The sequence below is a fragment of the Gorilla gorilla genome, chromosome 4, assembly GCF_029281585.2.
Source record: "Gorilla gorilla gorilla isolate KB3781 chromosome 4, NHGRI_mGorGor1-v2.1_pri, whole genome shotgun sequence".
In the NCBI taxonomy this organism is placed as follows: Eukaryota; Metazoa; Chordata; class Mammalia; order Primates; family Hominidae; genus Gorilla; species Gorilla gorilla.
Genome location: NC_073228.2, coordinates 44,378,079 through 44,405,455, shown reverse-complemented (window position 1 = coordinate 44,405,455; position 27,377 = coordinate 44,378,079). Strand labels below are relative to the sequence as shown.

Sequence of the window (27,377 nt, the reverse complement as noted above, 5' to 3'; positions counted from 1 at the left end):
ACGACAAGCGCTAAACTCCATCTCAAAAACAAAAACAAAAAAACACATTAGCCAGGTGTGGTGGGAGGATGAGGCAGGAGGATCACTTGGGCCCAGGCGATCAAGTCTGCAGTGAGATGAGATTGCGCTACTGCACTTAACAAACAACTGTTTACGTGCCAGGAGACACTGGGGATATAGCAGTGAATAAGCAAACAAAATCTTCCTGTGGAGCTCACATTCTGATGGATAAATAATCAATATTCAATAATTCAATATAACTTTTTTTTTTTTTTTTTGAGACGGAGTCTTGCTCTGTCACCCAGGCCGGAGTGCAGTGGCGCGATCTCGGCTCACTGCAAGCTCCGCCTCCCGGGTTCACGCTATTCTCCTGCCTCGCCTCCTGAGTAGCTGGGACTACAGGCGCCCGCCACCACGCCCGGCTAAATTTTTGTATTTTTAGTAGAGACAGGGTTTCACCGTGTTAGCCAGGATGGTCTCGATCTCCTGACCTCGTGATCCACCCGCTTCGGCCTCCCAAAGTGCTGGGATTACAGGCGTAAACCACCGTGCCTGACCTCAATATAACCTTTTAAAAATTCTGTTTGGGAGATAGCAGAAATGAACATGGCTGTGGAGAAAAATGAAGCACATATGGAATTATAAAAAACAAAAAACATCTGGGCGTGGTGGCTCATGCCTGTAATCCCAGCACTTTGGGAGGCTGAGGTGGGGGATCACCTGAGGTTGGGAGTTTGAGACCAGCCTGACCAACATGGAGAAACCCCATCTCTACTAAAAATACAAAATTAGCTAGGCATGGTGGCACATGCCTGTAATCCCAGCTACTTGGGAGACTGAGGCAGGAGAATTGCTTGAACCCGGGAGGTGGAGGCTGCGGTGAGCTGAGATGGTGCCATTGCACTCCAGCCAGGGCAACAAGAGTGAAACTCCGTCTCAAAAACAAAAAAAACAAAAAAAACACACTCTATTCCTTCCCAAACCCTACTAATTCAGTTAGAGGCTCTGCATTACCTCCACACGAATTTGGGGACGTGGTGAAGGAATGTCTTTCTACCACTGCCCTACCCTCCCATCTGATGGAACACCTGCAGCTGCAGTTGGAGTCCCAGGATGCTTGCATGGTGAATGGCCCACTTTCTAGGGTCTGGAACTGGAGGGCGAAGGTGGCACCTAGATCCTGCAGTCACATGGGGCTAATGAATTTTCCTGCCCGCCAGGGTTCCATTTGAGTCATCTGGGTTTTATTTTGATTCAGCCTCTTTAACTGGCTGCTAATGTCACCTCCTCCTACTCTTTTCAGGCAATAATGGGACAGGAAAGACAGCCTCCAGAGCAAGAGTCATGGGAGTGGGAGAGTCTCCCTGGTGGTTTCCAAGGTGGAAACACTGGCAGGGCCCGGCTCTGGGGGCCTGCATTTGCACTGTCTCTCCTACCTTAACGATTGGAGGTGGGTCCTCTGTCATCACACCTGTGAAGGCCATTTAGAAATGTTTTACAACTCATGCCTGACCACTGTCCACCACTTTCCCCACTCTCCTCCCACTGTCGCTCCTATCCCCTTCACCATATCCCCTATTATTGTCTCCACCATGATGAGCCCTGCCAATACCAGGGGCTCTTAAAAGGGATTCAGACCAGCTGGGCATGGTGTCTCACGCCTGTAATCCCAGCACTTTGGAATGCCGAGGCAGGCGGATCATGAGGTCAGGAGATCAAGACCCCGTCTCTACTAAAAATACAAAAAATTAGCTGGGTGTGGTGGCGGGCGCCTGTAGTCCCAGCTACTCGGGAGGCTGAGGCAGGAGAATGGCATGAACCTGGGAGGCGGAGCTTGCAGTGAGCGGAGACCACGCCACTGCACTCCAGCCTGGGTGACAGAGCGAGACTCCGTCTCATAAAAAAATAAAAATAAAAATAAAAAGGGTATTCATACCAATGTTCAGCTTTCTCAGATGAGGAAACAGGCCTAGAAAAGTGAAGTAGTCTTAAGTCACACTGCCTCATTTATTTATTCATTCAACAAAGAACATACTTTCTTACTCTTTCAAGATTTAGCTTAGCCAGGTGCGGTGGCTCATGCCTGTAATCACAGCACTTTGGGAGGCCGAGGCAGGTGGATGGCTTGAACCCAGGATTTCGAGAGCAGCCTGGGCTACATGGTGAAACCTTGTCTCTACAAAAAATACAAAAATTAGCCGGGCGTGTGGCGTACGCCTGTAGTCCCAGCTGAGGCGCAAGCCACCACGCCTGGAGACTGAGGTGGGAGGATCACCTTAGCCCAGGAGGGCGAAGCTGCAGTGAGCCAAAATTGCACCACTGCACTCCAGCCTGGGCGCCAGAGAAAGACCCTGTCTTTTAAAAAAAAAAAATTGTAAGAGCTCATCAAGGAGACCTTCTCTGAATACTGTGAAGCAGATCCCATCCTCCCATTCTTCTCTAGCGCTGCCCCTTGGTGTTTCTTTTTATCCTTTATCACAATTTCCTTCCTTCCTTCTTTCCTTCTTTCTTTTTTTTGAGACGGAGTTTCGCTCTTGTCACCCAGGCTGGAGTGCAATGGGGTCACCTCGGTTCACTGCAACCTCCACCTCCTGGGTTCAAGCAATTCTTCTGCCTCAGCCTCCCGAGTAGCTGGGATTACAGGGACCCACCGTCATGCCTGGCTAATTTTTGCATGTTTAGTAGAGACGGGTTTCACCATGTTGGTCAGGCTGGTCTCAAAGTCCTGACCTCAGGTGATCTGCCTGCCTCAGCCCCCCAAAGTGCTGGGATTACAGGCATGAGCCACCGTGCCTGGCCCTTTATCACAATTTCTAGTGGTTTTACTTATTCATCTTTTTATTTTTCTGACTTCTCTACCATACTGCAAGCTCCAAGAGAGCAAGAGACATGTATACCTGTCAGAGACATGTTCAGCACTGTATTCTCAGCACCCAGCACATAACAGATGTTCAAGAAATCTTTGCCGAATAAATATACAACGAGCAGGTACCAACCCTCAGGGCACCTTAGAATACAAGGATGGATGGGATATAATCTCTGCTCTCAGAACTGCCTGGTATGAGCAGCAGAACTAGAAATGGAGAATGCAATGAGATCAGGTCCAGATTGGAGGAGGGGGAGGATTTTAGGGCACCTAAACCAGGCCTAATGGACTTTTGCCACCAACCACCTAGAACCAAGGATAGAACCATTTGGCTGCACCCTGCCAGGTGACTCAATTAGGCCCTGAGCATCCAAGCAGCAGCAGGGGCTGATGACTCATCCCAGACAGTGTGTGCTTAGAGGGTCCTGGGACCCCTTTTTCCAGTGAGGGAGGGCTTGCCAGTTGGTCTTATGGGTCCTGTTTGTGGCCAAGTCCAAGGTCACCGAGGGTCCCAGAGACAACCCTACACCTCCTAGTCTAGCCTCCAATCTTTTGCCTGGTCCCTTGCTTCAGAAGAGATCTTGGGGAGTACTAGGGAAAGGAACATCTGCCTAGCCCTTGGGATTAGTGGGGTGACAGATGTCCCCACTGGTTTGCCTTCATATCTAGAGGATAGATGGGTCATCCCACATGGTTCAGAGAAAGCTAGTGCCTCAGAGAACAAGTGGCTGACCTGCCTTCCTGTTCTGGACTACAAACGGGAGCCAGTGCTGGCAGGAAAGACTGAAAGGGAACCCAGCAGGAGGAGGAGGAAGGAAGCCACTGAGAATCCCCAGTTCTATGAAGAGAACGAGTCTAGAGCTCTGGCTGGCTCTCCTGGTAGAAGCTCACCTCTCAGTCCAATTTTCTCCCAGCAGTGAGGAAAGATGGCAGCTGCCGCTTTTCAAAGCTCAGAGAGAGCAAGAAACCTTTTCCTTCCATCCTCCCCCTCGGAGATTCCCACCCCGATCCCACCTCAGGAGCCAAAAAGGTAGGCTCAGGTTCCCAGCAGTCTTCGCAGCTAAGGCTGAATCTGCCAAAAGCCCCCGCCCAGCTTATCCCCTGCTTCCGGGCTTTGCCTCTCTGTCCACAGAGGATGCTTTTCAGCCAGAGTGCTCCAGGGTTCCCCTGATCATTCTCTACCTGCAGCTAGGCTGACCATGCCTCTGTCCACATTATTTAATCCACCAGGCAATACTCAAAATGACATCGTTAACACTTCCTGAGCATTCGCAGGCTGCTGTATTTAGTTCTGATCCCCATTCTTCCTCCATGAGAAGAATGGGCATGATCTCCAGCTTAGAAAGGTTAAGGTAACTTGCCCAAGGTCACACAGCAGGAAAGTAGCAAAAAACTTGTTTCTCTTGCCCAGCAGTTTGGCAGGTGCTCAAATAATCTTTGTGCACAGGGTGACATCTGTTGTTTCTTCATTTCCCTGACCTGTGGGTACTTGAGGGTGGCCGGGGAGTGGTGTGTGGGGAGGGGGATGGCTGTCCTTCTTCATGAATGAATCTTTGACCTCCTTAGTTTACTCTCACTTCCAAAGAAGTTACAGCTTTAACTCTAATCTCTCTGTACCCTATGTTCAATGTATTTATCGCAGCAATGCCCCTTTTACCAACAGCAACGAAGAGCAGGTCTAATGATTTCCTTCTCAAAAGCGCAAAGACCAAAAAAAAAAAAAAAAAAAAAAAATCCAAATAAATAGCCCCACTTCCTCCCCAAATATACAGCCCATAACTAAACAACCAAAACAACCAAAGCATCAGCCGGGCCCCTGCACTGACCGCAGACGCCCCCAACACACGCCACCACGCCACACTGCGCCGGGAGGCGTCGGGGAGGGGGCGCCAGCGCGGGCCGCTGGCGCCGCAGGGAGCCGGTGGGCTCCGGGCGCGCTGCCAGGAAGGGCCGCACCGTGGGGGCCGCCGCCTCTCGCCACGTGGTGGTGGCAGCGGCGGGGTCCGGGGCGCCTTCCCAGCTGGAGAAACCCGGAGCAGCCGGGGAGGAGGAGGCGGAGGAGGCGGCGGCGGCGGAGGAGGAGCGGGGCGGACGGGAGGGAGGGGGTTGGGGGGAGGGGTGGGGGGTGGGGAGAGACCCGGCGGCGGCGACAGGGCGAGGAGCAGAGCGCGGTACCAGGGGGGTGGGGGCACTGGTGCCCGTTTGGGGAGGGAGCAGGCGGAGGGGGTAAGCTGCGATTACAAGCAGGAACCGGCAGCAGCTGTGAGTCCCCGGCTGGGGCTAGGGCTGGGGGAGGGGAGCGGCGCCCGGGCCGGGCCCCAGGGGTCGCGAGGTGGGCAGGAGGAGGCGGCGGGAGGGCGGCTGGCAGCCGCACCGGATGGCTGGGAGGGAAGGGGTCCGGTATCGGCCGCCCTCATCCCCTCGCGTCCCCCTCCGCCGCCGTTCCTCAGGCCGCGCCACTCCCGGAGCCCCTTCCCCGGCCCCAAGAGGGTGTCCGGGGTCCCAGGGCTCGGCCGGCTGTGGGGGAGGGGGCTGCGTGGTCTCGGCCCCGGAGAGGGGAGGGGCGACAATTTCTGTCGGCCGAGCGAAAGGGGTTTAAAGGGCGGCTCTTAAAGGGGCCGCAGGAGGGGCCCGGGCCGACAGAGGCACTCACCCCTTCCCCAGCCGCCTTCCATTGCGCTCACCCGGGCGCTGGGCCCAGAGAGGAATGCGGAGGAAGGAGGCATTTGTGGGGCGGCCTCGGGGAGAAAGCCCCGCCAGCGGGGTGGGCGCAGCGGGGCGGGCGGGGGTCTGGGGGGGGTGTGGTGAGCGCTGGCGCGCGGAGCTGGGGGGAGGGGATGGCGTGGGAAGGAGAGGGTTAAAGGTGGGGCCGGCCCTACAAACGCGCGCACACACTCCTTACTCAGACCCAGTCACTCGCGTTTCCCTGGCACTTAGATGGGCCTGTGAGTGGCGGAGGGGGGGTGGTGGATTGAATTGGAGCCTGCGCCGGAGCCCTTTGCACCCCAAGCTCCTGCAGCCCGACCTGGGGGCCCCGCTGTCTGAACTCACAGCTCCCTGCCGAGCCCCCTTTCCGGGGTGCACATAACGCTCCAGCGCGCGCACACACCTCGGACAGTCCCCTCGCGTCTCACGTGACACGCGGCCCGAACGTGCCACCCTGCCCACGCGCTCACGCACGCGTGCACACACCAGTCTCCTGGTCGCTGCCCCACTCCGTCCCGACGCCCCTGCGACCCCGAAGGCACTCATTGACTGACACACCTACACTCATTCACAGACGCACACTCCCCCCATACGCCAACCCCAGACACACATTCATAACCAGGCCCGAGAGAAGTACACACGCACCCCCTCACTGCCTACTCCTGCTTTCGGGAGCCTGAGTCATTCCTGCCCCCTCGTAGGGTTCCCCATTTCCCGGTGCGCGGGCACCCTGAGACGGCCTTGGGAATTCGTTCGCGTCCCCTTCCACCTGGGTCCCCTTCCCCAGTTTGCGCCCCGTAACACTCAGCCAAGGACTTCCTGTGGGTCCCAGGTCAGAGGCCAAGGGGTCCTGGACCGCTGCCACAGCCTCGGTGCGCCCGGGGGAGGCGCTTCCTTTTCCTGAACTCTGGGATCCTGCGGGAGGAAGCGGGGAAGTTGGGCGGGGGTGCAGCCGAGGGCGTGCCGACTGTGGAGGGGCCGACCCTCGCGCAGCTCTGGGCCTTCCTTGGGGAGGAGCTGGGGTGCCAGAGGCCCAGGCTGAGGAGCTTGGCGGCGAGGTATTTGGGGAAGTAAGGCCTGGGGTGGAGAAGCGCGGAGGAATGGGCCGGGCCTGGCTGGGAAGGCAGCCCTCTCCCATCCACAGGTCTCCCTGGGTTCTGGCAGGAGCCTGCCCCTGCTGCCGGCCTGGCTTACTTGTCCCTACTTGTCAACACCCTGGCAGCGGGGTCTTCACCTGGTTCCAGCCCCTTTTCCCCAAGGCGGCAGAGAGGATGGGACTGAGGAGTCTGGGAAGGGACCATGGGAGTCCCTGCTGAGCTCGGGGCAGGAAGTTTCTGGGTTGCATCTCAGCCGGCCCCAGGGAGTGCAGAGCCAGGGAGAGGGGTACCAGGGACAAACCCTAGACAGACGGCCCTGTCCACGGTTGCTCCTGCTCTCCTAGGAGGCCCCGTGTGGGCCGCGGCCCGGCCCTCACCATGGAGTCCATGTTCGAGGACGACATCAGCATCCTGACGCAGGAGGCCCTGGGGCCTAGTGAGGTGTGGCTGGACGGTCCCGGAGACCCCTCGCTTGGGGGCGACATGTGCTCCGCCTCCCACTTTGCCCTCATCACTGCTTACGGAGACATCAAGGAACGGCTGGGGGGCCTGGAGAGGGAGAACGCCACCCTCCGACGCCGCCTCAAAGTCTACGAGATCAAGGTCAGAACTTGGAGAGGAGGGCGCCTGATAGAGTGTATGGGATGGGGAGGGGGACTGGGAGTCTGGTAGATACCAGGGATCCAAAAGAGGGGTCACCGTGCAGACTCTTGGGAACTTGAGGGTCTCCCATGAGAGACGTGGCTGTTCCGGATGGAACTGTCTCCTGTTGGCTTCAGAAGGGCTGGATCTGGGATCTAAAACAGATCCGGTGGGTGGGAGATGGCTGCAGACCCATGGGAATTGGGATCCCACTAGCCAAGGAGAAGGACGGTCAAAGGTCTGAGGCAGGTTGTGGGGTTGGGGGCACAGCCAGGCTGAGGCCTGGGCTGGGCACCCGGGAATCCACTCTCCTGAAGCCCCACCCCACCCGCAGTACCCACTGATCAGTGACTTTGGAGAGGAGCATGGCTTTTCTCTGTATGAAATCAAGGATGGCTCCCTGCTGGAGGTGGAGAAGGTCAGCCTGCAGCAACGGCTCAACCAGTTCCAGCACGAGGTGAGCCTACCAGGCTGGGCACACCCCCTGAGCATCTTGCTCCAGTCTGTTTCTGATACCCTTCCCTTCACACCCCCCAGCATCTGGCCTCTGCCCTTTGATTAGAGATGGCCAGGTCCTCCCTAAGCCCAGCTGCAGCTCCTCCTGCCCCTCCATAGGGTGCTGGGAGTTGGGGTGGGGAGGTGCAGGGAGCTCTCCAACTCCAAGTCCAGTGTGGGACTGACCCTGCGGTGGGGCCCTCTGGGCCTCATCCAGTTACAGAAGAACAAGGAGCAGGAAGAACAGCTTGGAGAGATGATCCAGGCCTACGAGAAACTCTGCGTGGAGAAGAGTGACTTGGAGACAGAGCTGAGGGAGATGGTGAGGCCTGGGGAGCCGGGGGTGCTTGAGGATGTGTAGCTGGTTGTGTGTGTGCATGTATGCGTTTAGTTCTGTGTATGAGGATTCCAGCCTGTGACAGTGCAGTCCCATGTGTCACACATCACTTGTTTGTGCCCTGCTTGTGTTCATGTGTATCTGTGAGTGCCCGCCCATTTGCCCTTGTGAGGGAGACTGCATGTGCTATCCATGTTGCGGTGTCTGTGTGCATCCTGGCCATGCAGTGGCCCCGTGGGAACCTCTGTCTCTGTGTGTATGCCTGGCTCTCACGCTGGGGTGACCCTGTGCCTGTGAGCACTGCCCTGGCTCTCACGCTGGGGTGACCCTGTGCCTGTGAGCACTGCCCTTGGGAGGCTGTGAGGGTGAGGGCAGAGGTGACCAGGAGTGTGTGACTGCTAGGATGGGCCTGTGCTTGGGTGTACTTTAGAGTCAGGGTATGGCTGTGCCGGTGAGCAGGTCAAAATCAAGAGACAGGCCAGGTATGGTGGCTCACGCCTATAATCCCAGCACTTTGGGAGGTTAAGGAGTTTGAGACCAGCCTGGGCAACATAGTGAAACCCCATCTCTACAAAAAATACAAAAAAGAAGTTAGCCAGGTGTGGTGGTGCACACCTGTGGTCCCAGCTACTCAGGAGGCTGAGGTGGGAGGATCGCTTTAGCCCAGGAGATCGAAGCTTTGGTGAGCCAAGATCAAGCCACTGCACTCCAGCCTGGGTGACATAGCCAGACCCTGTCTCCAAAAAAAAAAAAAAAAAAAAAAAAAAAAAATCAGGAGACATGGTCTCAGCCAACCCTAAGCTATGACCTCAGTTAAGTCACTTAGCCTCCATCCCTCCTCTGAAAAGTGGGGCCAATATTAACACCCTCACCACGTTGTGGTGAGGGTGATGGGGCATTCATGTATAGATGCTTTGCCTTCATAATCATAGATATTTATGTGGCACTCGGGGTGTGCCAGGCACTGTTCTTTTCACCTGGCATACACTAGCTCATTTTAATTCTCAAAACAACCCTAAGAGGTGAGTGTGGGGCTGTTATCCCCATTTTATGGATCAGGTGGGTGAAGTCCAGAAGCTCTTGTCATGTATGCAAATGGAAGTTCTGATGCTCCTGAGGGGGGTTGGCCTCCCAACAGGGGGCTGAGTGTTCTTTTAAGTGTCCCTGTGTGTTAATGACAGAGCAGGGGCATTAACTTGACCTCGACAGAGGCAACAGCCTGCAACAGCTGCATTGCGGTGGCTGAGAGGAGACTTTGCACTCACAGCCACTTGGAGAGTGGGCTTGGGATGTGTGACCTGGGGCCTCTGCTGTAGTCTGGGGTGATGACTCTCCAGACATGGGGAAGTCCTGGGCCTGTGCAGACCCTCCCCTCTGTCTCTGTCTCCAGAGGGCCCTGGTGGAGACGCACCTGCGTCAGATCTGTGGTTTGGAGCAGCAGCTGCGGCAACAGCAAGGCCTCCGGGATGCAGCCTTCTCCAACCTGAGCCCGCCGCCAGCCCCCGCCCCGCCCTGCACTGATTTAGACCTGCACTACCTGGCACTGAGAGGGGGATCTGGCTTGAGTCATGGTGAGATCTCAGTGACCCCGACTTACCTCCTAGTCCCCAACCCCCATTTCAACATTCCTAGACACCTCGCACTTACTTACCATCCCATTTGTAATATAATCTATTTCTCCATAATCATCCCATCCTCCCTTACCTGCTGTCCCCTCACCTCACCCACTGTTACCCTAATTTCTCCCCTTCTAACTCGGGCATGCCTGATCACCTCGTTGCAATTCCTGTGCCTGCCAGCAGAGGGCGCCCCCACCCAGAGTCCCCCCGCCCCGTCTCTGGCTGTGACTAGGAGAGGCCCTTGCAGATGCTCTAGACTTAAGTCTGGCCAGTAAAGCCTTCAAGAGCCCATCTTATTTTTTTCCTGGCCTCCAGGAAAATTAGAAATGCGGCTCAGCCCATCTTTCCTCGCTGCCCTTGTCGCAGTCATCCCTCCTTGGCTAGCTGTCCTGGCTTCTCTCTTGGATTCCCCATGCTGCATCCTCCTGTTTCACTCTGGCTCTGGGAGCTGGAGGAGGCAGCTGAGCTCGCCTGACGTTGTCCTGTCCACCGACAGCAGGCTGGCCGGGCCCCACACCCAGTGTGAGTGACCTGGAGCGGCGGCGGCTAGAAGAGGCTTTGGAGGCCGCCCAGGGAGAGGCCCGGGGGGCTCAGCTCCGGGAGGAGCAGCTCCAGGCCGAGTGCGAGCGGCTGCAGGGGGAGCTGAAGCAGCTGCAGGAGACCCGGGCCCAGGTAAATGCAGGGGCCTGGAACAGTTCTGGAGGTCCAGGGCTGGGCCTTCCCCACTGTGTGCAGACTGACCCAGGGAATTGTAGACAAGGGCCCTGGCAGGGGTGAGCTTGGGCTCTGACCTCTTCATCTTCTTCCTTAGGATCTGGCCTCCAACCAGTCGGAGCGAGACATGGCGTGGGTGAAAAGAGTTGGGGATGATCAGTAAGTCACATTGGTAACCCTGGTCCCTCTAGGTTTGCCTTTCATCCCTCCGTGATGTTTGGGAGACCTCCCCTCCCAGCCCTCAGGGGTGTGGTGTCTGGGCTGCTGTTGCTCTGCGTGCATCCTTCATAGGAAGGAGGTGGGGTTCTTTTTTTTTTTTTTTTTTTTTGAGATGGAGTTTCGCTCTTGTTGGTCAGGCTGGAGTGCAATGGCGTGATCTTGGCTCACCGCAACCTCTGCCTCCCGGGTTCAAGCAATTCTCCTGCCTCAGCCTCCCGAGTAGCTGGGATTACAGGCATGCACCACCATGCCTAGCTAATTTTTTTTTTTTTTTGAGACGGAGTCTTGCTCTGTCACCCAGGCTTGAGTGCAGTGGCGCAATCTCGGCTCACTGCAAGCTCCGCGTCCCGGTTCACGCCGTTCTCCTGCCTCAGCCTCCTGAGTAGCTAGGACTACAGGCACCTGCCACTACGGCTGGCTAATTTTTTTTTGTATTTTTAGTAGAGATGGGGTTTCACCGCGTTAGCCAGGATGGTCTCGATCTCCTGACTTTGTGATCCGCCCGCCTCGGCCTCCCAAAGTGCTGGGATTACAGGAGTGAGCCACTGCGCCTGGCCCTTTTTTTTTTTTGTATTTTTAGTAGAGATGGGGTTTCTCCATGTTGGTCAGGCTGGTCTCGACTCCCGGGAGGTGGGGTTCTTGAGTGTTTGGGATCTGGGACATTCCCTTTGCTTTCCTCTGGGGCCCAAACCCATCTCTTCTGGAGATGCCAGGGCTAAGTGACACTTACTCGGCTGCTTTGTCGCTGTGTCCAGTGTAACGTCCCCTGCTGAGCTTTTGGGCCTCCGTAGGGCCCCATTTTCTATTCCAGTGACAAGGCCCAGCCAGTTGGGTTCACCCTCCCCTCCCTAGTGAGGAAGAGGGAGGTGGTGTTTCTCGGGATTTGTTGGGCCTTGTCTGCTGATCTCAGGGGAGAGAAGCCTGAGGCTTAGAGACAGGAGAGGTTTCCATGGGTTCACACAGCCGTGGGGTGGGGAGTTAGAATCTGCTCTGCTGGGGTACTCCCTTGGAATCCTACCAAGAAAGGGGCAGCAGAGAGCGGCAAGGGAGCTGTGTTGGTGGGGGGCCCAGTGCTGGGGCCTCCAGGGGGGCACTGGACAGCAAGGGAGGGGTGAGCAGCCACCCGGCAACAGTGGAACCTGGTGCCTTTCACATCCGCACTGAACTCACCCTCTCCCACTTTCTGAGAAATAGAGCTCAAACCTCTTTCCGCCTAAGTCCTCTCCCCTAAGATGAGCTGTGTGGCACAGACTCCCTACTCTAATTGGAGGAGAAGACTGAGGCCCAGAGAGGGGCAGGAACTAACCCTCCACCGCACAGCATACCCAGCTCCGGGGCTCCGGAGGTCTCCTGCCCAGCAGGCTTCTTCCTCATCTGCCTCCCAGCTTCTGGCCAACTGGGGATACCCCTCGCCTACCTCCCCACCTTAGAGTGAGGGCTTGGGTGGAGCTGTGATAGCTGGGGAGGTGGTGAGAACCCAGTTTGTGGGACTGGTGGGTGGGACCCCTCAGCTAGGCCTTTGTGGAGAGGGTCCACCCTAGCTTGTGGCTGGAGCTTGGGGCCCATCATAGCCCATGTGCCCAGACCTGGAACACACAAACACACACACACAGACACACACACACACACACACACACAGACACACACACACACTCACACTCTCCAATCCTAGCTTGCCCCAGAAGGCATGATGTAGGTCCCTTCATGGGTCACTGAACCCAGTCCCCTCTTACCAGACCAGCAGTGAATCTCCCTGAATTGGTAGAACTCCAAGGGAGGACATTTTGGTGGGGCTGGAGTCTGGCTCTTCAGGTTTTGAATCCCAGGGGCCTTTCTTTACTGACTTGGACTCTACCTCTCTGGATCCAGTTTCCCTCACGGGCTCAGGGGCCAGTCATTGCTGAGAGATGGGAGAGGAAGGTGAGGCGGTGGGTAGAAGCAGAGAAGGGGCAGTGGCTCCCAGGGGCCAAGGTTGTATTGTGTGAGTGAAAGGAAGCCCACCCTATAAGGGGCTAGGAGGCCGTATCATCCACGCTGCCCATTCTGGCAAGAGCAGCCCCTTCCCTCTCTCTCTCAAGGCTCCTGCCCTTCTCAGGCCCTTTGGCTGGAGGGAGCTGGCCTCTGCTTGGGGGCTGGCCCCACAGGCTTACTGGAGGCCACCTCCTGGCTCCTCCCCTCCTTCCCTGTGATTAGGCTCTGCCTCCAGCCTCCCAGATCTCTGCATCTGGAGCCAGCCAGGCCCTGCTGCCCATCCACACACTTCCTTTCAGGCCAAGCGAGCATCTCTGGACAGCCCTAGTTTGGCGAGTGTTAATTCTCAGAGGAAGTCCTCACTCCCCCGGTAGTTTTATTTTCTTATAAACACAGCTCCTTTTGGTAATAGGCTGCTTCCCGAGTGCTCCCTCCCCTGTCCTTCCACCCAAGGAAGCCTCAGTCACTTGCTTTCAGCTCCTCTTCCCCCACTAGTGCCCCTCTTCCTTCTGTTTCCACCTGACTTTCCAGGCTGGTGGGAATTTTACAAGTAGGCTTTTCCGGGAGTGGAGTGAGTGTCGAGGCTGGATGACCCAGGTTTGGGGTGTGATTGGGGTGAGGAGGACCAGGATATGAAGGCTGAAGAGGGGTACACACAATTCCTGAGTCCAGCCCACTCTTAGGCGGGAGTCTTCTGTATGGTGAACTCTGTATGTATGTATGCCCACCTGTCTTGGTCTAGACACCTCCGGGGCAGCCAGTTTTATTGCGGGAGTCCTCAAGGTTAACCGCCCCCACCCCCATCTCTATTAATTCCCTTCCCTGGATCCTAGCCCCAGCCCCAGGGTTTCCCTGTTCCTTCTCTCCCAGCCCCTGGCCCACAAGTTCTGGCCATTAACGTTCCCACGAAAACAGACACCCAGACCAGACCAAGGCAGACTACTGCCCTCCAGGTCTGACCCCCTGGGAAACCCATGGTTTGGTTTGCCCAGCTCCTGGGGACAGAGCCCAGGGAGACAAATTGCCCCAGAGGAAGAGCCACTGGGGGTCACGCAGAGGCCAAAGGCAGTGATGAGGGAGGCGGTGGGAGCAGAGCCCACCCTGCTCCTGAGGATGCACAGGGAGGTAAAGACCCTGACCCTTGGGGGGTTCCCAGCCCAGGTGGAAGGCGCAGCACCCACAACCCCCTTCTCTCTGGGCCCAGCTCCCCAGCCTGGGGTTCCAGAGTGGGGCCTTTTGGAGGGTATGGCCGTGCTGAGGGGGAGGGGAAATGGGGGGGGGGGACTCCTTGAAGGGGATGAGGGCTCCGAAGGGACAGGGGGTCTGTGAGGGGAATAAGGGCCCGGTAAGGGAGGGTGGGCTCATCTGTGCCGGGTCCATCTGGGAGAAGATGGGGACTCAGTATGGGCGATGAGGAAAAAACTATAGGCCTTTCTTTCTTCCCAACGTTGGGGGCTCAGCGCTGCAGCCCGGGCCCTTTTCCGCACCACCTCCCCCCCCACCCCTCTCTCCACCCACAAGCCTCTGCGTGGGCTGCGGTTAGTGGTGGGAAGAAGTGTGAACTCGAGAGAGAGGATGGAAACTCTGCACGGAGGTCAAGGGCAGCGTGGGGTGGGTCAGGACGGAAGTCGGAGACCCCCGCATACCCTGAGCGTAGCCTCATGCCCCAGAACCAGCAGGCCCAGGGCCTCCCCCTTCACGCTTCTCACCCTCCCTACTTCCTTTCTTTCAAGTCTCCTTCGGCCAGGGCACCCGCGCTGCACTCACAGGAGTTAACCCCTGAGCACTTGCAGCCTCGGGGGCTCCCAGAGGCTAGGTGGGTCTGAGGGATGCGTGGGCTTTCAGCCCCAGTCCTTGGTGCTTTGCCTGCCAGCAGGGTGGGGAGCAGCTCGTGCCAGCGCCCCCTCCCTCGATGGGAAACGCCCATCTTCCCTCCTTAAACCTAAGCCACTAGGCTGGTGTCTCCAAAAAAAGGCTCAAAACAAGTTTCCCCCTTTCTCCACCTGTCTGCTAGGCACTCCCCTGAAATTTTTTTCTTTTTTTTGTCCATGCCAGACACTATGCGAGGTGATTTACCTACAAAATCTCATTTCATTCTCACAAACGTGATGTAGGTATTGTCCCCCTTTTACAGATGAGCAAACTGAGGTGCAGGGAAGTGAAGTAATTTGAGAGTTCAATAAGAAGTTCAGTGCAGATGCCAAGTGGGTCCTGAGCAGATGGGGTGATGGCACCTCTGTGGTGTGTTTCTGGTTCAGGTTCTTCTTCAGGTAGAAAGCCCTTACATGAGGGGCGACCGTGTGATTTGTTGACCAGACTGGATCACTTTTGAAAGTGAAAGGGGGCACTATTAATAATTATGCTGGGGCAACTAGTGTGAACTGGGACAGTCCTAGGCAAACTGGGATCTCTGGGCACCCCACCTATGTGGGAACCCTGGTTTCCAGGCCTACCCCTGAGCTGCTCCAATCAGCTGCATCTGGGAAGCTTTCTAGACCCGGGATGTCAGCTCTGGTGGATTCGCGGCAGGGGCTGCCATGAAGAGCCAGGCTCTGGGGACCCCACCAGTCATAGCTGGTCGAGGAGAGAGAAGGGGCTCAAGGCGCCCGAAAGGAAGTGGTGGAGCACTGGGTTGTTGCAAAGCAACTTCCTCCTCCCCGCCGGCCCGCAACCTCAAGTCCGCTCCACGGCCCGGTGCCTGTGGTCCCCTCCCCGAGGGTCGGGCGGGAAGACTGATGCTGGGTGTGCCTGTGGGTGGTGGAAAGTTTGGTCCCTAAATTATCCCACAGGGGTGAGGTGGCTGGGGCAGCTGGGGGCAGCTTCGAGCAAGGATGGAAGGGCCCTGGAAGGTTGGATTTCTGTTTTCCTCCCAATTCTGAATCAGACGATGATTCTGACCACATGGACAGCTCTAAACCTAACCCTAATCCTAACCCTTTTGCTGCTCCCGTCCCTGACTCTAACCCTATCCCTGATCCTGACCTTCAGCTCTGTCCACACTCTTGGCCACGTGCTACATCAACCCCACTCCTAGTCTGACCCTGGCTCCTTTAATCCTGTCCTCAAGGCAGTCCCCAGCTTTATCGTTTCCAGAAAAGTGTGTGAGATCCGTGAATTATTCGTGGAAAGACTGAATGAAAGGATACGAAGGGTGGAATATTTGCAGCCCAGGGGGCCCTCCTTCCTGCCAGCTCTGCCATTTGCTCTCTGGCTCCTCCGAAGTTGCCAGCTTGGCAGGCTGAGGTGCCAAGAACCTGTGTTTGAATCTGCTGTGTGCCACTGCCACTCTGTGACCTTGAGCCAGCCTCTTAATCGCTCTGATTTTCCACTTCCACATGTGTCTAGCACCTTCCTATCACCCCCAGGGAAGGGGTGGTGATTCTCAGGGCTTCCAGGCCACTGCCAAGGTCCCCAGCCCCCTCCTCCTCTTCGTCTTTCCCTTCTGTTGCTGCCTTGCCTTTCCTCTCCCCTCCTTCCCGCTTCTTTGGGGGACGTTACAGCATAATGGTCAGTAGCCTGGACTTTGGAGTCTAGGGGGCAGAGCTCCCATCCCAGCAACTCCATTGCTAGTAGGCTTTATGATTTTGGTCAAGTAACTTAACCTCTGTAAGCCTCAGTTTTCTCATCTATAAAATGAAGGTAACAGTGGCAATGCCGTAGGGTTGTTGTGGAGATGAATAAAGTTCTCAGCAGAGTGCCTGGCCCCGGGGTGAGCACTCAAACAGATCATCCGATTCTTTTCTCTCTGGGTGCCTCCCAGGTTTTGAAAGACTCAGAACTTTCTCCTGTCATGTAAGCAATGAAGCAGCATCCAAATGCAGCCATCTGCTACCACTTACCTGACCCATTCTTCCCAAGCAGTCATGATGGTGAAAAAGCGCTCAGGTGTGGGCCAGGAAGCCAGGAAATGGAATGTGTATTTCGGTGCACGTGTGCAACTCTTGGTTGTGTTGTGAAGTTGAGATTTTTTTTTCCACTGAATTGGCAGTGTTTTCAGTGAGTCATTCAGGTCGTTAGCATCTTCAGCGGCCCAGGCCTGTGCATCTTGAGATGGAGAGAGACACCCAATGAAGGGGGAGGTCCCAAAAGGCCATGGGGCATCAGGAGGAGGTCAAGTCAATCACCTTGCTGGGGACTTAGCAGTCTTTGTGAGGGTTGCCTGAAGTTCTGGGTGGACAGAACCCACCTGCCTCAGGCCCCAGGTGGCAGAGCTGGGAGAGGGGCTGGGCATTGTGGGCCAGGGCTTCTTCCTTCCATTTTCAGCCACCCTGTCTGTTTCACTGTGAGAAGGATGCCAGGGGCTGGGTGGTAGAAACTGGAGTAGCTCCTGACAAGGGGAGGGAGGCAAGCAGGGGAGTGACAGGGACCTGGGAACTGAGTGTGGCAGGTGAGATCTCTGAGGCGGGGTGTGAAGACGACGACCTGTATCTGTCGCCTGAGATACAGCAGTGAAAGTGGATGGTGAGAGAAGCTTTGGCTATGTGGACAGAGGACCACACTCTGTCTGTGCCCTGCCCAGAGCCCTCTCCTTCCCCTGCTGCCAAGGAGATAGCACGATCCTGCCCTCCAAAAACCGCCAGTCTGATGGGGGACACACAGCTCCTGCCCACAGATGTCCTCAGTCTGGAGGGGAAGCCTTCCCTTGGGGAGTCCCCAATTTGATGTGGGACACACCTGGACCTCCCAGTCTGATGGGGGAGATGCCATTTCTTCCCACAGACCCATGAGCTGAGGGTGAGGGGGCACAGGACACATTTAACAAAAACAAGGGCTGAGATGTGATGGGATGGAGGCTGCAGGGTCTCAGCAGCAGCTTCTGGGACTCCTTCCTCTCTGCCTGCCCAGCCCTGCTCACCATCAGATGGGTGGCGAGGACTCTCCCTCCCTAAGAAGAGGGCTGTCTCCCAGAGACCTGGCCCATTTGCAGTAATTTGGCTTTGGCCCAAGTGGGTTAAAAATAGTCTTGTGGGAGGGGCAGTTTCTGCCCCAGGATTAGTAAGAGACAGCCAGTGAGCGACAGCAGGGAGCCTAGTCATTATCTACCCTCTCCACCTCTCTTTTCCTGCCCTCTGAAGCCCTAACCTCACGACTTCCCCTCCTCTCCTTTAGGGTTAGACTTAGACACACACACACACACACACACACACACACACACACACACACACCCCTATGCTCATTCACGCCTTTCCTCATTCATCAGCCTGGCCTCACACCTGTCTTCACACTCTCCCATCCACATGTCCATCACTATGGGATGGGGACAGGGCCCTCCAGGCTTAAGAACTTGAGCCCCCTTGACCTCTCTATCCTGGGACAAGACCTCCCCTGGGAAGAGATCTGTGTGGAGTGACACCTGGTATTTTCTCCCAGCTCCATCTTCCACTAAGTTCCCCGAGTCCCTTCTGGAGCTGGAGGTGGGGAGAGCCAAAGAAGCCTAAATCTCTGCCTTCAGGGAGATTCAAGGCTCTGTCCACACTCAGAACAGTGATGAAGGCAGGGCCCAAGGGCATGGCAGAGCTTCCCATGAGGTCAGGGAGGGCTCCTGGGGCCGTGCAGGCCACAGTGGGAGAAAGCAGCAGTGGAGTGATGACCTTCCATGGTTCTGGGTTGCAAGTGACCTAGAGATAAAGGAAGTGGGTGAGGTTCCTTGCCAAGTCTGTTCCAGCTCCATGAGGGTGGGTGCCCAAGATGCCTGAACAGGAAGCAGGGAGGAAGAAAGGGAAGGAGAAAGAAAAATGGAGGGAGAGGCTCAAATGCATTATCCACTTACTGAACATCTGCTGGGTTCCAGGCCCTGGACAAGGTGGTGGGAATATAAATACAATGACGTAATCCTCACCATCAAGAAACTCCCCATAAAGTTCTAGAACAAGGCAGCCTTTGAGAAGTGCCTGGTGTGACTGGCACTCGCTGCAAGTGTGCAGTGTACAGCAGCTGTTCACAAAGATCTCAGTGTTAAGGCCCTGGTGGAGTTGTACAGCAAGGAGGTCCTGGGAGGGGCAAAGCTGAAAAGAGCCCAGAGGCAGCTTTGAGGTCGAGCCAGGTGCAGTGGACATGGAATTGGGCTGGCTTGGGGTTAAGTTTATCAGTTAACACCTCCACCAGCCAGGAAACCATCTTCACTTATGGAACGAGCTATTCTATGCGGCAGGGTCCCCAACCTTTTCAAAGGTGAGGACTCTTCATGGATCCCACTCCCAGTACACAGATTATAACACTTTTAGTATGCATTGCTTGAGAAAATTCACAGTGACAGAAGCTACTATAAATTCAGTACAGCTTTTTGATGAATCCGTGCTTTAATTCATCATCACAGCTTTTGCACAGATTAGAAAAACATTCACACATACCTGTATGAGCTGTGTTCAGGCCACGGACAGTGCCTGATGCAGGGATTCAGGGAGCCCTTGGAATCTCTCTGCTCCCTGTCCCTGCACTTAGGCTGGGAACCACTGCCCTAGCCCAGGGAATGGGTCTCAGGATGCAGAGGGAGTCTCCCTGGAAGAGGTGGCTTTTGAGCTGGACCTTAAAGGTAGGGAGGATTTCTGCAGTTGGGGTAGGAGGGCCCTGCGGGTGGGAGGGAGCATGGTGGGGCCAGATGCTGGGGTAGAGCCAGTTCTTCCTCCACAGCTGGGACGGTAGACCCACTGCCCTTCTCGTCTTCCCCACTGCCCTCTGACTTCAGGGTGAATTTGGCGCTGGCCTACACCGAGCTGACGGAGGAGCTGGGCCGGCTTCGGGAGTTGAGTTCCCTACAGGGGAGAATCTTGAGGACTCTGTTGCAGGAGCAGGCCCGGAGTGGCGGTGAGATGGGGCAGGGCAGGGGGAGGCAGCCGCGGGACCCGGGAAGGAGCGGGTAGCCATGGCAACCATCTTGGTCATGGGGACCACCCTTTATTTCCTTTCCTGTGGCCTGGAGTTGGTGGGCATGGGTCCGGGCAAGCCCCTGGCGCTCCAGTTCTGAGGTCTTCTCTCTGCACCTTTGTCCCCCCACCCCGTCCCGGTCTCTCTTCCAGGCCAGAGGCACTCGCCGCTGTCACAACGCCACTCCCCGGCCCCCCAGTGCCCCTCCCCCTCCCCGCCTGCCCGAGCGGCTCCCCCGTGCCCCCCGTGCCAGTCCCCCGTCCCCCAGCGCCGCTCTCCCGTGCCCCCGTGCCCCTCGCCGCAGCAGCGCCGCTCTCCGGCCTCACCCTCCTGCCCGTCGCCCGTCCCGCAGCGCCGCTCGCCGGTGCCGCCGCCGTGCCAGTCCCCCAGCCCGCAGCGCCGTTCCCCGGTGACCCCCAGCTGCCCGGCCCCGCAGCCCCGGCCGCCGCCGCCGCCCCCGCCGGGCGAGAGGACGCTGGCCGAGCGCGCCTACGCCAAGCCGCCCAGCCACCACGTGAAGGCCGGCTTCCAGGGCCGCCGCAGCTACTCTGAGCTGGCGGAGGGCGCGGCCTACGCGGGCGCCTCCCCGCCCTGGCTGCAGGCCGAAGCGGCCACTCTCCCCAAGCCCCGGGCCTACGGCAGCGAGCTCTACGGCCCCGGCAGGCCCCTCAGCCCGCGGCGCGCCTTCGAGGGCATCCGGCTGCGCTTCGAGAAGCAGCCGTCGGAGGAGGATGAGTGGGCTGTGCCCACCAGCCCGCCCAGCCCGGAGGTGGGCACCATCCGCTGCGCCTCCTTCTGCGCGGGCTTCCCCATCCCCGAGTCGCCCGCCGCCACCGCCTACGCCCACGCCGAGCACGCGCAGTCCTGGCCGTCCATCAACGTGAGTGGGGCGCCCGCGTTCCGCCCACCCCGGACCGGGCCTTGAGATTGAGACCCTAGCGCCTCACCCTCCGTTGAGGGCCTTGCCCCTTTCGGGTGTCAGCGCACAAACTATTCACCCTCCTTGGACCCCGGGCCACAGTCTAGGTCCTTTCACCTCCCTTTCCCGTGGTCTTCTGTCACCAGAAATTGGGGCCTGCCCCATTAAGATTTCGTTCATTTCCTTGGATAAGGATATGGATTTTGGAGTGAGTGACAGTTCTGCCTTTGATTCCAAACTCCACCGCTTAATAGCTGTGGGACCTTGTGCAAGTTACTTATCCTCTCTGATTCTCAATATTCTCATCTGCAAAATGGGGACAATGATTATAGTATCTGACTACCTTACAGGGTTCTTAAGAAGCAGGCAGTGAGCCTAAAGTGGTCAGCACAGTGCCTGGCTCAAGCATCTGCTATTATATTGGCTGTGGTGATGGTGGCTACTGACCATAGCAGGCCACCAGCCAACACAGGAACAGGCCTGTTTATCCAGCTCCCTTCTTCAGGCCTCAGAGCCCTTGCCCTTTTCTGTCTGTCCTGAAAGACAGAAGCCTATCTCAGGGCTCAATCATTTCACTGAAATAATGAGTTCCCTGAATGTCAGAGCCACCCATTGTAACCTGGAAAGACCAAAATATACTCCAAAGCCAGACAGAAAATTATTTTGGGGTTGTACCTTGTTTAGGATCGTACATTGCTTTGAGTTATCCGGGAGCTGTGTCTTAGTCACTCTGGGGGCATGTCTGGGTCTTGGCTTCTCTCATTACCACAGATGCCCTGGCAAGCTTAGCAGTGACTCTCTCATACCTGCCTCCTGGGGACCCTGTCCCTGGGCAGGGGGGTGGACACTGAGCTGGTGTGGGGGAGGACGGTGCTGAAGAAAGGGTGGCTGGACCCCTCCTGCATGCCACAGCCCTCCCTGCCCTGGGTCCTGGGACAGGGCAGGCTGGGATGTGGGGACCATGGGTGGGGGCTGGGGACCATAAGTGACTTCCTTCTCTCTCGACAGTTGCTGATGGAGACGGTGGGCTCCGACATCCGCAGCTGCCCCCTCTGCCAGCTGGGTTTCCCTGTCGGATACCCGGATGATGCCCTCATCAAACACATTGACTCCCACCTGGAGAACAGCAAGATCTAGGGCACCAGCCCCACCCACTGGCTGTTCCTCTGACCTCTCCTATCACCCCCAAACACTCACTTTGAATGCTGCATGAATCTCATGGGGGGTCCCTGCCCTTGCGACCCCCAGATACCTCCACTTGCTACCGAGTCAACGTGTGTGCCATCTTCCCTGGTCCAGGCACCACTCAGCTCTGGCTCTTCCTGGGAGGTCAGCCGAGGCTCCCCCCATGCTCCTGGTTTCTGCTTAGGAGGTGGGGACTTGGGTTGGGATGGGGACGGTATACCCCTCCCAGGCCTCTCCCTCTGCCTTTCTGTTCTTAAACAGGGTTGGATCCAAGAAGGTGTCCAGTGCTTGGGCCTGGGGTGGGGGGAAGGTGTTAAGAGGACTCCAGGAGCTCCTGCACCCCTCCCCAAATGTCCGTCTTTCTCAGACGGGGCTCTGTCTGGGGAGCACCCACAGGCTGTCTTTGGGGTCCCAGAGCCTGCTCTGTGCACTGACCCCAGTTCCTCCATCCTGTGGCCAGCCTAGGGCTCATGGCATGGGCCCCCACTGGGGGAGGGAGGCATCTTGTTTCTTGTGGTTCCCTGCAGGCCAGTCCTGTCCTCCTTTCCCTGTTCTGCCCACTCTGGGGAATAGGGAGGGGAGGAGAGGAGAGGAGAGGGAGGATCCTGGAGGACTGGGAAGATCTAGCCTAAAGAGGCTTCTCTGAGGGCCAGGGCCCTACAGCATGCCCCTATGGCCAGGGGACTGTCTGCCAGCCTCCCAGGCCCATGCCCTCCTGGCGCCCCTGGCACTGAGGCACAGATCGTCAAGGCAGATGCCCCCTCAACCCTTCTTCCACTGGAGCCCCTGACACCACAGGTGCCCTGGAGCCCTTGTGTGACTCAGCCTCTGTTAGCTGGGTGGGTGTCATCAGCCCCTGCCTCCCAGGCCAGAACCTGAGAACGGGCCCAGGGTGCTGTGGAGATCAACTTCAAAAGAGCTAACCCCTTCCCACACTCCACCCACCCACCTACATTTCCTCTGTGAAATCTACCTCAGAGTTGTACCCTCAGAAGGACGGGTAAGCAGGAGGCCAGGGGGTCCCCAGGGCTGAGGTGGGGAGCCTTCTACAGCGAAAGCCTGCCACCCCACAATGAATCCACCCTGCTCCACTGCGCGCCTCTCCCAGGTCTCTCAGCTCCGGGTGGGGAGCAGTGGCCGCTACCGACAGCGCATGTCCCGCTCTTATCCAATCCAACTCTTCCAGGCCCCACCTCCCTGCACCCCTCCCCTCTATAGAGCAGAGGAGTGAAGGGGTATGTCAGGCGGGGAAGGGGCCAAGGACACGTCATTGTACGCTGAGCGTCCCCAGGGAGCGGAAATGGGGAAGGGGGCCTGGAGAGGGGAGGCAGGGGCCCCTGTGCTCTCTGAACAAGTTGAAAGTCCAAATAAAACTTACCTGTTCCATCTGTGCTCAATCTGTGCCCTCTGTGGCTGGGGGCAGGGCGGGGGACGGGTAGAGCCCTTGGTAGCAGGAGGTCTTGGAAAGTGTGTCTCAAGGGACTGTGGCCATGAGAGGTAGACACTGGGCAAGTAGGGGATGCATGGGGCACCCACATTCAGAGTGGTTCTGGAGGTGCAGACGTGTAAGTGGTTGCAGATGACTTGTGGCGCGGCAGTCATTAGAACAGATAGATACAAAGCAGTCACCCAGCCCTGAGCAGGCCTCTTGAATTTCCCACCCAGTAGGTCTGGCCAGTCGAGGTTCTAAAGCCTTGGGGTTTATCAGTAACAGTTATGTATTCATCAAATGATTTCTGCTTGTCAGGAACCAGGCTGGGGCCTCAAAGAGGAAGAACATCCGTGTTCCATGTCCTCATGGGTCTAAGAACAGGGGAGGGGCTGGGTTCCAGGCTCAGCAGCTGCCTTGGAAGTCCCACAGCCTGAAAAGTCAGAGCTGGGTCATGAACCCATGACTTCTGCCCCAGCCGGGGCTGTGCCCTGTGTCTGCAAAAAGTGCTTCAGTGACTTGTTCATCAACTGGGTGCCTTTCTCTTCCATGTGGCCGTTTTTGGTCAATGGTTCACTTAAAAACAAAAAGGGGACAAAGGCAATTGCTCATTGAAGGTGTGAGGTTCAGCTCTAGACCCAGGGCAAATGTGCCTTCCCAATCAGTGCCAAAGTCCAGACCCCCATGGGAAGACTTCCCAGCTGCCCTGGGTTCTCTGTTGCAGTTAACAACTATGCTGCCCTCTCAAAGTTCATCCAAGCTCAATTGCGCCCGCAGCCAAGTCCTGAGTGCCAGGAGAAGTTTGACTAGCCTTCTCTGTGTGACATGGGTTCACAGCCCTGGGAAAGAAGGTTCTGGAACCTTTGGCACATGGGTGCCCGTGTAGTGCCCCCTGCTATTTCTCCACCTCCATGGAGGAAGGCAGCACCCGAGTTTCTGGACCTGGGTGCCATTTGGATCTTTGGAAGCACTTAGGAGATGTGCATGAATGAATAAGGGTGGTTTAGGGACACATGAGGCAAAGAGAAATCCTGCTGTTGAGAAAAGGCACAAAGGATGGCTGGGAATGAGAGCACAGAGGCAGAGGGATGACCCAGGTAACCACTGCTGGTCCTTGAGTATGTCTGAAGGTGGGAGGGAACCCAGGTGTCCTGCAACCTGGATATTCCCCTGTCACCAGGGTGAGGGGGAGTGTGGGGACACAGGGCGCAGGTTCTGGCAGCTTGTCTCCTTGATTTCTAGGGACCTGGGCGAGGGCTCAGGTGCAGGGCGGAAAGTTGCTGGGGGCTGGGAGGGAAGGCTGGGAAGGAGAGAAAGCTAGCGTGCCCCAGCCTTTCGTCTAATCCTCCCCCTCACCCCTGCCACCAAAAGGAGAGGACATGGTGTGGGGAGATGGGGAAGGGCTAGGGAGCCCTGCCAGTCCTTCTCTCAAGGGCTGTGATCATGGAAGGACACTTGATATGCATTATTCTGTGGAGACAGGGAGGCAGGGCACTGGGGCTGAGAAAATGCAGAGGCAAAGGGGTCTCTAGGCTCCTGGAAAGGGGAAGAGGGTGGGAAAACTGCAGCAGGAGCAAGGGGGAGGGAGGGAAGACCTCTGTCGAGGCTGGAAAGACACACATGGGGGACCCACTCACTCTCCCAAAGCCAGACATGCAGGGGTGGGGGAAGACGACTTCACAGGGAACAAGCCACCCTCGGGCGCATTGCCACATGCTGTATTAAAGGCCAGTGTCCCACAGTCTCTCCGGCTATGCCCCTTCTCCCCACAGGGTTTCCCCAGCCAGTGCTACTAGGCCATGGAGACCCCTGCCCCTGGCCTGGGTCCCCATGCAGGCTGTGTTAGGAGATCAGCTGAGTGCAGCAACAGCTCCTTTCAGCAGCTGGTGGTGCATGTACGTGCACATGTGTGCGGGAGAGTGTATGTCGGAAGCATCGGATCCTAACAAGGGGAGGGGTGTGTGGGTGAGTCAGCCGTGTTAATCAGAAACACCTTACCCAGCTGATTAGGACTAATGAAGAATGGAGTGGGTGGGGGCTCACTCAGTGACGTCTTTATAGAGTAGGGAAAGCCGGACAGTTCCCCCAGTCCCATCTCTCCCTCAGCAAGGACAAGAACAGACCAACTTTGGCGGCCACAGGAAGAATAGAGGTCAGATATAAGGATGAACCACAAGGGCCGGGCATCCTAGCTGGGAAGGGGCGGGCAAGGTGTCTGAGGCAGCGGCCAGGTAACGTGGGGAAAATGTGTGAAATCCTCCAGCACCTGCCCCTATTCCTGCACTTCCTCCACTTTCTCTGTTTTGACCCCAGAGACATTCTCAGTGCTCAAGGCTGCGCCCCCTGGTTGCCTTCTAAGAGCCAACCCACATCTGCTGCACCAGAGCCCGGTGAGCATGTGAGCCATGCTGTTCAGGAGCCTCCAGCCGTGCCCTTTACACCGCAGCCCAGGACAGAAGGCTCTGGCTTGAGGCACTTACTGGTTTGTGCATTCACTGTTCATGTAGATGCCATGTGGCTCTGTCATGACCAGGGAGGTCTGGCAGGGCTGAGGGCACAAAGGGGCTGCACAGGGGGAACCTGGGCATCAGCTAGAGGCCCTCTCGCACCTGCCCTTCCTTGGGGCAGAGGCAGATGCCCCTGAGAACCCAGTCTCAGCCCACAGCTTCACCCATCCTGCATGCCAATTCAGCCAAGGGCAGAGTCACCAGGCGCATCTCACAGATGTCCCATTCGGCTATGTGAGTGTGGGCATGGGGGAGGGGGAGGGCTGAGGGGACAGGATGGGTGTCGGCCAGCACCTCAAACACCTCCTAATTTGCATTACCACTGACACCCTTCTTGACCAAGAAAATGGAGCCAGAAATAACAAGGGGGGAGGCGGTTCCCTTGAGGGGGACTTTGAGGTTCCCTTTCCTTGCCTCCAACACTCCCACGGTGCAGGGGACAGGAGGTCAGCCCCACAGCAGGGCCCTGGGCAGGGGAAATGCACCTGCTGTGGCTCATCCCTCTCCAGGTTGGGCAGACACCTCTTTCTAGCTTCCCACTTCCCTCAACCCCAAACACCTGAGCCCTGACCTGTCCCTCTTCAGAGCCTTCCCCACTGTCTTTTCCTCTGGGAACCCTCTCCCTGGTGCCCCTCTGGCAGCGGTAATGACCCCAGCTCTACCTAATTGGGGAGTTGTCTCTGCCAGTGTTCTCAGTCTGTGTCCTGCCTTCCCCATCAGACTGGGCATTTCCCAGGGCCAAGGTCTGAACCTCCCCTGCCAATCTGGGACCAGCTCAATGGACCATTCTACATGGGAAATAGGCCACACAATAGAGCAGAAGAGCTTGCGATGAGATTCTAAAAATGGCATGAGGTAAATCCGGGTCCGGTGTGAGACTGTGGCTGTGTGGTGGGGCAAAGGTAGACCGCCGTCCCCGCAACCCCAGGGACTCCCAGCTCTGTTAGAGGCCTCTGAGTGTCAGGCAGTGGGATCCTGGAAGAGAAGGATCAGGACCGTGGCAGCGCGACACTTCTATCCCCTGCCCCAGTGACTGCGGCACAGACTCACAGACACATTTGATGCTCAAACTGTGTGGATTGAATTTACTTCTGTCCCAAAGAGGGGAGGGAATGGTGTGACAGTACGGCTTGGAAGTGGGAAATGATGGGCCATGGATAGCAGGCCCCCTCTCTGGCCAAGAGGTCCTGGCACCTGGCAGGGCGAGGTAGAGGCAGAGCAGAAGGGCCTGGCAGGGAAACCAGGTTGTGAGAGACAGCGAGAGAGCTGTGAACGCACTGTGGGAAGGAGAGAACAGTGAACTGAGAACTCCCCCACTCCTCCCTCCAGAGATGCTATTTTAGGGGGAGAAAATATATGCAGCGCAGGGGGCAGGGGTGGGGGAGCAGGCTCTCCATGGGGTCAGCTGGGCTACTGCTGCCTCTACTCTCCTAGGCATCTTCTTTGGCCCTGGGACACCTAAGCACTTCCTTCCTCTCTGAGAAAGTCTTCTTGTTCCCTTGAGTGTGAGGGTGGAAAGAACAAGCCAGGAGATTTGGAGCTGGCCTCTTGGTACCCTGTGAGGGTCCCTGGGGCCTCAGACCTAGGGGGAAGTTTCTATTTCCGTTGCTTCCTTGGAAGGTGGGTGTGGAGGGCAGACTGTGAGGCAGGCACGGAGCCCGGTTCAGCAGGCCTGAGCACTTCTTGCACCCAACTCCACACTTAGGCACTCTGCGCAGATCCTCCCTTAGTGTCAAGCAGGGGGAGTGAAATTTGGTGTTAGAGGAGGCCAGGGCGAAAGGCGCATCCAGGCCAGCCGAGCTTCCAC

At 57.1% G+C, this 27,377-nt stretch overlaps 1 protein-coding gene across 6 annotated transcripts; it reads left to right on the top strand.

Annotated features, from left to right (window-relative positions):
* Positions 1 to 4,744: 4,744 nt before the first annotated feature.
* TBKBP1 (TBK1 binding protein 1) lies at positions 4,745 to 23,020 on the top strand. Of its 6 annotated transcripts, none has more exons than XM_055387754.2 (10): positions 4,745 to 5,037; positions 7,014 to 7,272; positions 7,646 to 7,768; positions 8,024 to 8,128; positions 9,534 to 9,714; positions 10,259 to 10,434; positions 10,574 to 10,635; positions 19,352 to 19,470; positions 19,683 to 20,410; positions 21,458 to 23,020. In XM_055387754.2, the coding sequence occupies exons 2-10, from the start codon at positions 7,048 to 7,050 to the stop codon at positions 21,584 to 21,586; spliced, it is 1,848 nt and encodes a 615-aa protein (XP_055243729.1). In that variant the 5' UTR covers positions 4,745 to 5,037; positions 7,014 to 7,047; the 3' UTR covers positions 21,587 to 23,020. The 6 variants fall into 6 exon arrangements, with proteins under 6 accessions (XP_055243729.1, XP_055243728.1, XP_055243730.1 ...); XM_055387753.2 differs by having other exon boundaries at positions 4,745 to 5,128; XM_055387755.2 differs by lacking the exon at positions 4,745 to 5,037 and adding an exon at positions 5,158 to 5,630.
* The last annotated feature ends 4,357 nt before the right edge of the window (positions 23,021 to 27,377 follow it).